This window comes from Bidens hawaiensis, unplaced genomic scaffold (assembly GCF_021521415.1).
Source record: "Bidens hawaiensis isolate Kalapana, Puna unplaced genomic scaffold, B.hawaiensis_p1.1 tig00024229_1, whole genome shotgun sequence".
Classification (NCBI taxonomy): Eukaryota; Viridiplantae; Streptophyta; class Magnoliopsida; order Asterales; family Asteraceae; genus Bidens; species Bidens hawaiensis.
Window position 1 is genome coordinate 336,424 of NW_027493807.1, and position 10,532 is coordinate 346,955.

Below are 10,532 nucleotides of genomic sequence, written 5' to 3' on the forward strand. Positions count from 1 at the left end.
TGTTCATCTGAGAGGGAGAGTTTGATGATGAAATTGTATGTAGAATGAATGAATCTAGTTGTACTGATGACTTGCCAAACCCTATCACCCATGTATCGGTAAAATATTGGTGCAAAATATTGGGCATAATATCAGTCTTAATTGTCACTTTTTAGTGCTTAATGTTAGTGTTTTAAGTCTTAATCAGTTCTTACTTGCTTACAATTGTTAGTGCTAAGTAAGCTGCAAAAGGTTAATTTATTAATGGTAGGAGAGTATATTGAATTGTTAGTATGATATTAAAATTACCATATCTCACCGTGATAACATATATCTCAACTATCGATCCTTGACCGATATCTGATTTTTTTCCGTTAACTGCATAGATTCTAGGCATATATAGAAGCCTGACCCTATGATGTTAAGATTGATAGTAGGATCGACTGGAGCCATGAGGGACTTGGATTCACAGAGTCCAATTTGTGCAAACCATATTCATGGCATACACCCACCTTATGATATACATGAATAACAACTCGAGACATCATAATCTCTATCCCAAGATAGTACTTTATGGGTCCCAAGTTTGTCATCTAGAAGCCTATTTATATAAGTACTCAAGTATTTCTTTCCTCCATGCCACCACCACTGCAGGCAGGCATATGGCTTTGAGGCTGTTACTTTGATGATACTTTTGACATAGTGTACAGCATTTTGATACACAGAGAATATTTTCTTAGGAATATTATACAACTTTAAAGGTGAAGATAGCCATTTATTGAGGGAGGAAAAATCTGGGAATGGCATTTTTATAAATATGGTGAGGAGTGTTGTGTATCATAGTTGGTAAAGACTTGCTATATGTAGTTGCTGGAATACATCCCCATGTTTGTGTACCTGTGAATGCAGCATGGTGGCTTGCAGTAACTTTGATTATGAATGCCTTGGTACTGAAGAATTCTAAATCATTATCTAACCTTAGAAACTAAATTATCTTTGACATAACACTAGAAGGATTATGATGGTGGTCTAGAGAAGCCATCTGCTAAATTTGAAAAGCAACACTCACAGTCTCTCACTGATAAGTATCCAATGGAAAGTCAAGGGTGGGATCTGGGGAGTCAAAGCCAAGGGCTAAAATAACGGGGAAGTTTCCAGCACTTTTAGATTATATAGGCCTAGGGTCATAAGGGGTGCAAACGAGCCGAGCCGAGCCTCGAGCTTGGCTTGTTTACTATTTGTCAATTAATTTTTATACAATTAATTATTATTGTTATTTTTTTTTCTGTTATAATTTTAATTTTATGTATAAAGCAATATATATTATGTAGTTATTTTTATTTATTTTTTCATAACATTATATAGATATACTAGATTTTATCCCCGTATTACGGGGGTTGTTTTACATTATTCGTTTTTAATATTTATATATGTATATTTGGATTTTAATTTTATTTATTGTAAGAAAGTTAATAATTAATATACTTGAGGTTTGATGATGAAATGGTTTCACAAATAAATGATATGTTATAATCCGGTTTAAAAGCTATCTGGGTTTGGTGATACCCATTACCCGTTTATTTTCTTTATTATAAAATTGTTTCTTAATTATAAATAATATCTTTTTTTAAAATAAAATAGGATATTAATTTTTAGTATATTCCTGTTTTATAGGATTTTCATATCAAATATTTGATGAGATTATTTTTTAATATAATGAGATGTTATAACCCGTTTTAAGAGCTATCTGGGCTTGGTGAGACCTTTACCCGTGAATTCAGGTCAAATGCGTGAGAAGCCTTCATTTACAAATAAAGTAATCTGATGGCTTGAGAGAATGGTTGTTTTACATTTTTATTTTTTTAATATTTATTTTTTGGATTTTAATTTTCTTTATGTAAGAAAGTTAATAATATACTTAGGGTTTGATGATGAAAGTGTTTTATAAATAAATGATATGTTATAACCCGTTTAAAAGCTATCTGGATTTGGTGACCCATGACCCGCTTATGTTTTTTACTATAAAATTGTTTATTAATTATAAATAATATCTTTTTCTTTTTAAATTGGATATTAAATTTTAGTATATTCCTATTTTGTAGGATTTTCATATCAAATAACTGGTAAGATTAATTTTTAATTTAATGAGATGTTATAACCCGTTTAAGAGCTATCTGGTTTTGGTAAGACCCATACCCATGAATTTGGGTTAAATCAATGAGAGGCCTCCATTTAAAAATCAAGCAATCTGGTGACTTTCATAAAAGGGGGGAGCGACCACATCGCGACACATAGGATTTTAGGGTTTTCGTTTATATATATTATATATATATATATTAATAATTAATAAATATATGTTTTAAAAAATTATATAAATGACAGGCTCGTTTAGGCTAGTGATCCGGCTCGAGCTCGATAAGTGAAGCTCGGGCTCGTTTATTAAACAAGCTTACTTTTAGGCTCGAGCTTGGGTAGATCGAGCTTTTTAACCAGCCAATCTCGAGTAGCTCGCGAGCAGCTCGGCTCGTTTGCACACCTAATTTTTCTTGGTCATTGTCTTAAGTTATTATTATTATTATTATCACTGTAATTGGAGAGTAGCCCCTCTCAAATCGGGCATATTGTTGTAATGTTCCCATTGAATTGAAGTGACCTGATTTCAGTTATTAAAACACACCTTTCGAAATTTACAAGCAAATGGTATTGAACACAGAGTTACATTAATTAGCTTGAGGACAAATGATAGGAATCGGGCTCAAGTTCTAGTTTAAATATCATTTATCTATTTTGAGAGGGGTCAAGTGCAAATTATATTTCTATTAATATGGATTAATAGCTAATAGGGAGAGGAGAGTATGTTTAGGTTTAAGATGGTAGTACTATGGCTCTTACTTATGCAACGAGAGGGCTAGGCCCGGGAATCTCTTGTAATCTTTCTTTACATTTTCATTAATACTATCTTTCGGTTCTTCGTTTGCCTTATTCTATTAACTAATCACAATTAACCACAGTCATAATCTATCAAACCCTATCATTGGTCCGACCTGTCCTAGACCTGCCGTTTAATTCTGTTCAAATCATGTAAACCCTAACTCAGATGTATCGATTGGATTCCCATGAGCTTCAGATCAAGCAATTACAAACTGATGCCACTGAAATCAAATCCGCTTTGAAGTTATTGGAGGAGGATCGGGCTGAGTCAGTGGAGTTTCGAAAGGTGTTTCTCAATTGGATGAAGCAACAGGAGAAGAGTAATCGATGATGGTTCGTCTCCATCAATTCTCCAAATCCGTCTTCAGATCTGAAAATTGACCTAGCGGTGGATCGTTCCTCTGGTCCTCTTCCTAATTCGCCATCTCTACTCGCTCAATTGGAGGCAATAATCTCATATTCTGAAGCCAATTCATTTCGTGCTGGTGATATTATACCCAGATCTGACAAACAATCAACCGACCAAGCCAAATTGAGGCTGATGGGTGATAATTGGGTCGTATTGGATTATCTTCAGTGGGCTTTGGGCCCTGGTGAGGAGCAGGAAATTATTGTGGCCAGGGACTCTCCAGATTTAGGCCCGCTAGCCAGATTGGGCTTCAATATGGCTGGTAAATCACTATCGGAGGGGAAGACCAGTTCTAGGGATGCCGCTCTGATCCCAGTTACTTCAATTGTGTTTTCCTCTATTGATTCGGGGTTGCAATTGAATTCAATTTCATTTGAGGGGGTGACCACCCAATCTACGGGTCAACACGGTGGTACCAAGGATTTCTTAATCCCTATATTTCTATTGAAGCAACCTTCACTGCTGGAAAAACAGCTTTCGATGGCCACGGTGGTGTCTACTTTTAAAATTGGCGATAGACGCCTTGGTTGGAAAGGCGGTACAGTGCCTTTGCTCTTTTGTTTGAATGTCACTCTTCACAATCCGTCTGCATTCATATATGTTGGCTTCATTCCTTCGCTTCAACAAGGATATTTCAATAGGTATTTTGTTGGGCTATTCGTCAAGGAAAATTCTCAGCTTTAGACCACTCATGCTGAACGGGTTCTGTCTTTTGGCACGTTTGTCATGGTTGGATCCTATCATTTGTGGGTGCTGCATGGGCAGGGTCGACCACCTGAAAATGCTCTTGCGGAAGCCTTCACTTGGTTATCAAGTCAGTTTTTTGCTCCCAGTCTTGAGGACAAGACTGTTTTGAAGGGAGGAGTAATGATAGGAATCGGGCTCAAGTTCTAGTTTAAATATCATTTGTCTATTTTGAGAGGGGTCAAGTGCAAATTATATTTCTATAAATATGGATTAATAGCTAATAGGGAGAGGAGAGTATGTTTAGGTTTAAGATGGTAGTACCATGGCTCCTGCTTATGCAGCGAGAGGGCTAGGCCCGGGAATCTCCTGTAATCTTTCTTTACATTTTCATTAATACTATCTTTCGGTTCTTGCCTTATTTTATTATCTAATCACAATTAACCACAATCATTATCTATCAAACCCTATCAACAAACATCATAACACAATTGGCCTTTACCACAATCTGATTTCCGTATTAATTAAAATAATAACAACATTGATGTTTCAAACCTTGAAATGAATATTAACTTTCACCACCCCATAATAAAATATGTGCCAAATGAGAATGATAAGGAAATTGCAGGGCTCCTATGAAACTTCGATTTATTAGTTACTAGTGGCATCAACGTTACATTTTTGCATAAATTTTAGGTGTTCGTGGGGTTTGCATGATGAGTACCAAATGGAGAGACGAACAACATTCATCCTTCGTAAACTTTATTTCCAGCTTCCTGAATGCAAATTCCTTTCGGTTAAACATTGTGCCAATTGCACCTGTAATGCTGATTCTTTCTAGTCACCTTTTTCCTATCAATTCTGTTAAGAGGTGGCATATTCTAACCTGTTTATATAGAAACCGGTTAATTTGGGTTGTATCTTATTAATAACTAATATGCAGGTCAACCATAGAAAAATGATTAACCCAAATTGGTGGAACAAGTTGAACGAATTAAATGTTTCAAAAGTTGCCTAATTTGTATTGAAAATTATTACAATTACTACATCTTTTTAGTTAAAGATCTTCTCTTATTGTTTCAATAATACAGTTTTGTAACATTATTTACAATGTTATTTATTTACAACTGCAAAAAATGTCAGCAGGTCAACCAAACCTGAACCTGACCGTTTTGACTTGCATATAAAATTACCTGCCCGTTTGACTGGTTATGCCACCTCTAGTTCTGTACCTCTTAAGCATGCAACTTTTACATATTTCAGGATTTCATTTTTAACTGTGGGGGTGTATCAGTAGCTTTCATTTTCATGATCAACTATGACTGCAACAATCCGAGGCCTGTTTTCACCAGGTAGCTAAACATTTTAACATTCAAATAGCTTCACATCAGTTATCTTAAATCTTATAATTTGTTAACTCAGAGCTGAAAAACTTAAAAGTCAATTTGGACATCTATATGTGGTGGTTATTCTTCCAACAAAGGAGCAAAATGACTCTTTTGCACGCTCTTATTTTAGGTAATCATATAAAATAGAGTCACATACTCTTCTATCTTTCATATGATGTTTAAATGATTATTAATAGCATATTAACATGCAAGTGTTGTTTGATTTAGATATGGTGTGGATATCAGTAAGTCGACTTTTGTTTCAGCACTGGATTTAGAAATGGGATTTGAGAAGATCGTAAGAATAGCACATGCACGTGGAGGTAATTGTTGACTCGTTTAATTTTGATTAGGTCGAATCGGGTTCTGATTTATTAAACGTTCAAATTGAAAATTTAGCTTAAAAAGAAAGTAGATTATTATTGAAATAATTGTAACCATATTTGACAATCTAATTATGCATTAAAATTTTGGAAAAAAAAAATTGTTTGATCCAACTGGTACAAAAGTGCCTATTTTGACTGGTTGTCTGACCTGTTTGACCAGCCCATTTTGCCACCTCTTTAAGAAACTTGCATTAATAAAAGGACAAAATGGTCTTTTATAATAATTCACAAGATTTTTTCTGTGTATTACAGCTTTCAAGAGGGAAGATGTTGTATCCAAATTGCGAGCTGAGGTACACAAATTTGACCCATTTACTATGAATGGGGCGATTCGGGTTACATATTATCCTTAACGGGTAAAATGGGTTGGAAGTTGACTAAATTGTACTTTTAATTTTCACATTCTTTTCTTGTTAATTTGATATTTGCCCAACTAAACTTTATAATATCAAATATAGTCGTTACTTCTACACTTAGATTCTCATGTTTACAATATGACAATCATACCTTTCTCCTCCATTTTTGTAACAATTTATTTGAAGCTATCAAAAAATGCGACAAAGAGTCAACCCAGCCTGAGCCATACAAAATACCCGTTTCGGTCCAACGCGGCCCGTTTGACTCAGCCCAACCCATTTAATTTTTTTTCTTTTTAGAGGGAGAGGTTAGCGCAAAGCATGGATGCGTTTTTGAGAGTGGTCTCTTCTATCCCTCATGTTGAAACCCATGATGCCAATGCGGTATTAACATTACTAACTTTTAAGTTTTAAAACCATGCGTTTATGTTTCGAAACATGTTTTATAACCTGTGAACACTTAACAGCTAGTTCAAACTGTGGGATCAATTGAAGCAATAGCTAAAGCATCAAAAGAGAACCTGCTGGAACATACCGATATTTCATCAGAAAAAGCCGACATGATTACAAGATTCTTCAGAGATCCCAAATTCTACCTTGGACCCAAAATCACTTGAGTGACATACATGCCTATGAAGATAGATTTGCAACATAGATACTCAAGTCAAGATAAACAATTCATATATAGTTTTTGTTATTAAAGTTAGTTTGATTCAACTTGTATGCTGTTTGCAGATATTAAGAGTGTGATATTTGAGTCTAGTGTAAGGGTGTGGCAACCATTCTTTGTCATTGTTTGCTTGATATTTCTGTTTTGGGTTTGTGGAATCATGTTGGTGGATATTTCTGTTCATGAGCCGGGTTTTGGTTCCATATATGGTCTCATACTCGGCGGGTATCATGTTATTCGTCTGTCGGGTTTGTGTGTTTCTTGTGAGATCGGGTATGCCTTACTATGATAGTAATATATCTATTTTACTATTACATTGAAAGCCGATTGGTAACGAACTTGCTGAGAAAAAAAAAGCCACATTGTAAATAATATTGAAGTTAATATTTGTTTTCCATGCACATTTTAAAGATAAAAAGAAAAAGAAAAAAACAATAGCATAAAATCATTAAAGTGTATATATTAAGACATCTAAAAATATTACAAACGAACATGCCATTTTATTATATGATTCGTCTTTACAAAGGTGAACCAACAACTTAATGAAATATAAAAACCCGGCATGCGAGAGAATACAATACTTAAACACTCATAGCATCAACAAACAAGGACTTGATGTATCCCTTCAGTTCTTCTCCGACACGTGTGAAAGTATCGTCGTATTTGTATAGCGTGTCCATTACACGTATTAGGTTAATCACACACATTATAAGAGGAAGAGGAACGACCCCTTTACATTTAAGTGACTCTTTGTTCACGTCTTTCTATGCTTCTTCTATTTTTCGATTAAACACATCACAAGCATGCTCCTCATTGACATCATGTTGTTTCATGTAGGCTTCAACAATAGATGCAACATGCTCTCTCTTTTGCTCCTCCTACAATTTCATATTATAGAGGTTACAAATATATCCAAACAAGTCAAATCAATCTTGTGTTTAGTACCAAGAAAATATGTTATGTTACCTTATGACCAACAATATCATCCATAAGCCTACAAATTTCGCTTGAAGCTTTAATAAGTGAAGGATTAGTAAGAACCCATTCGAATGACTCGTCAGTGACCATATCGCCCATGCCAACAAAACCCGCAATTGTAAGCATTTTGTAGCCACAACTCATGAAGGAAACTGATTTATGCTCCTCTACTGTTGGTATATACCCCTCATGTCTCCATTTTGCCTCTGTCATGAAGTTTCTAATCATCTCTTTCATCTATATGTGACAAATGAAATATTTGTAACGTTTTATGCATATCAATATTATATAATGGGAAATTAAACTCGGTAATTCAATCTAACCGCCACTTTGGCATAGTTAACATGATGCGCTTTTCCTTCTTTTTCCATGATTTCCTCCATGTCTTCATAAACATCTAAGAGGCTTTTGTATAATAGTTTCATGTAATCTGGAAGTTTATCCATGCAAGTAATTGACCACCTATAAAAAAGGTTGGATTTCATCTAAGAGGCTTATTAAAAAGGCTTCAAAATTTGAAGTTCGATATTCATTCTTTTTTTTATTTTCAATCGATTGGTATGTGTCAAAACTACAAAAGGGCCTATTGGCCAAACAATATCTAGGAGTTGGATAATGTTTTGTATTTCAAATAGGGTGTGGTGGGTTCGAGTTTTGTCGTTGTAAAAAGCAAATGCGTAATTTAGGAGTAGAGTTAAAAAAAACCTTTCAAGAGGATAAACATGTCAAAACTAAGCTTAGATTTTGGCCTTTAATCTTTATCATCTCTTAATTTAAATATAGAAAATCAGTTTCATTAATTGGTAACAGAGAGTAAAAGAAATAAAAATAAAATAAAAGTCAAGGACATCAACAAGAATAATATTTCATTTGAGCTGAATTTGATTGTTAAATTTGTTACTAAGTTGGCGTATGCTACTTATATTCACATATGAACATTGAACGGGTTGACCGAAGCACTACACAATTTTAAGTGGGTTTGACACGACGCGAGTGGTTAAATATACAGATCGCCTTAGGTTTAAACAATTAAATGGTTCAATCCACATCCATGGTTAACACCCGCATATCATATAGACATATGTATATCAATATACCTTTGCACTGCTTCGGTGAAGATACAAAGTTCTTCAAAAGTACCATAAGCATCATAAGTGTCATCTAAAATTGTGGAGACTGCAATCACTTTGGTTAAGAAAACTCTAGCACGAGAATATTGAGGCTCAAAGTAGACACCTAGTATCCAAAAATAGTTTTCAACCAATCGATCTCTCGTAAAGTGAAAGTTATTTGGAACATCAAAAGCTTTCCACCACCTGCAAGCATCCATACCAATTGTGTTTAACTATCATGAATAAAAGATGGACTGAGCAAAGAAAATGGGAGATCGAGGCCAAATGTTATGAGCCCATACTTGGAAAGCTGGCTAAGTTCCTTCTTATGTAGGGATTGAAGGTGGTTATATACCAACTTTGAAAGTTTTAGTAAAGACTTATTGTGAGAAACGTTGTGTTTATAGAAAGGTATGTAGCGTAATGCATCTAATCGTGGTAACCGCTTCCTTATAGGCCTCTCGAGTGCTTCCTTTATTTGTTTCGAAAGAATACCATCGCATTGAGGATCGTTCACAATGTTACCAAGATGAGTTTTTGTGAAAACGAGAGCGTCATCAAGTACCACTTCGCCTCGCACCCTAAAATACGCTGCCTCATACAGCTCATGTGTTCCTTGAACACTATTTATTATGGATTCTGCAAACTTTCCATTGTTGTCCACCTTGTACTTGTTAAAACCATCTGCATTGAATCGTGTGATGTATAAATTAATTTAGGAGGGATAAACCGTTTTAGCTAAGCGTGTTCATAGGCTCGACCAGAAACTAACCCAAATTAACTCATTTAAATTAAACCGAAATGACTGAGATATGCAATCCCATTGATTGAGGAATCAATTATTTTGTAATTAAATTATAGATACGTGATTATTGTATTTCCATATTATTGTATGTAACTGATTATATATATAGAAGAGTTTACTCTCTGGTAAAATAGAGAGAATCCATTATTTACACGAAACCCGCAGATCGATATTCATGTTAGTTTGTTTCATGTTTTCTGTGGTATATATCATCAATTAATGTATACAATTAGGGTTAGTAAATAGATTTAAACGTGCACAAACCGCTTGAAACATAGAAGCCTTGTTGTCGAAGGATCCTGAACCAAAGAGAGATGTTATTACCCTTCCAGTTATCACCATAGACATCATATATATGCTGTAACGCTTCCTCAATATCCTTTTCAAATAAGTAAGCTATGCCAAGGCGTTGAATAGTATCAACCAATTTCAACAAAGTTGTATGTTGTGATGGATCATTCAAAGCTACAAGTAGTTCTTTCTTCACTTCTTCTTTTAAACCATTGATTGTTTCTTCAACCCCAGCCTGATCTTCTTTCTACATTAACACATGAGGAGTCATTTAGTTTCATTTTGGTTGTAGTAGCAAACATTTCGTGACCGGCAAATTTTATCACTAATTTTGGCGATTATATTTTGCATCAAGGTCCAGATGCACTAGAACGATCATGAATATGGACATATCTTTATATAACAATTTCGTATATATATTGGGGCATTTACATATATCATCTTCTTAACTTCCCTTATTACATATTTCTCCAATACTAAACCTTAAATACAAATTTCCCCTTTCTAGACCACATATATTACATATCTCTTCATTTCATTAAA

At 34.6% G+C, this 10,532-nt stretch overlaps 2 protein-coding genes across 2 annotated transcripts; one reads left to right on the plus strand and one right to left on the minus strand.

Annotated features, from left to right (window-relative positions):
• Positions 1-4,702: 4,702 nt before the first annotated feature.
• Positions 4,703-6,790, plus strand: LOC143568799 (protein PARTING DANCERS homolog). The gene is made up of 7 exons (XM_077054860.1): positions 4,703-4,824; positions 5,267-5,355; positions 5,426-5,521; positions 5,620-5,714; positions 6,030-6,070; positions 6,434-6,517; positions 6,601-6,790. The coding sequence occupies exons 1-7, from the start codon at positions 4,717-4,719 to the stop codon at positions 6,748-6,750; spliced, it is 663 nt and encodes a 220-aa protein (XP_076910975.1). The 5' UTR covers positions 4,703-4,716; the 3' UTR covers positions 6,751-6,790.
• A 542-nt stretch (positions 6,791-7,332) lies between these two features.
• Positions 7,333-10,236, minus strand: LOC143568793 ((-)-germacrene D synthase-like; the record flags this gene model as incomplete). Its single annotated transcript, XM_077054856.1, has 6 exons — positions 7,333-7,681; positions 7,770-8,018; positions 8,105-8,243; positions 8,879-9,097; positions 9,196-9,577; positions 9,963-10,236. Coding segments are annotated over 6 exons (1,377 nt in total), but the record flags the coding sequence as incomplete, so codon positions are not given.
• Between the last annotated feature and the right edge of the window lie 296 nt (positions 10,237-10,532).

Excerpts from the sequence above, each read along its gene's own strand:
- LOC143568799 (XM_077054860.1), top strand. The coding sequence starts at position 4,717 with ATGATGAGTACCAAATGGAGAGACGAACAACATTCATCCTTCGTAAAC. Across the intron at positions 4,825-5,266 it reads ACATTGTGCCAATTGCACCT|GATTTCATTTTTAACTGTGG; the intron begins GTAATGCTGATT and ends TACATATTTCAG. Across the intron at positions 5,522-5,619 it reads TTTGCACGCTCTTATTTTAG|ATATGGTGTGGATATCAGTA; the intron begins GTAATCATATAA and ends TGTTTGATTTAG.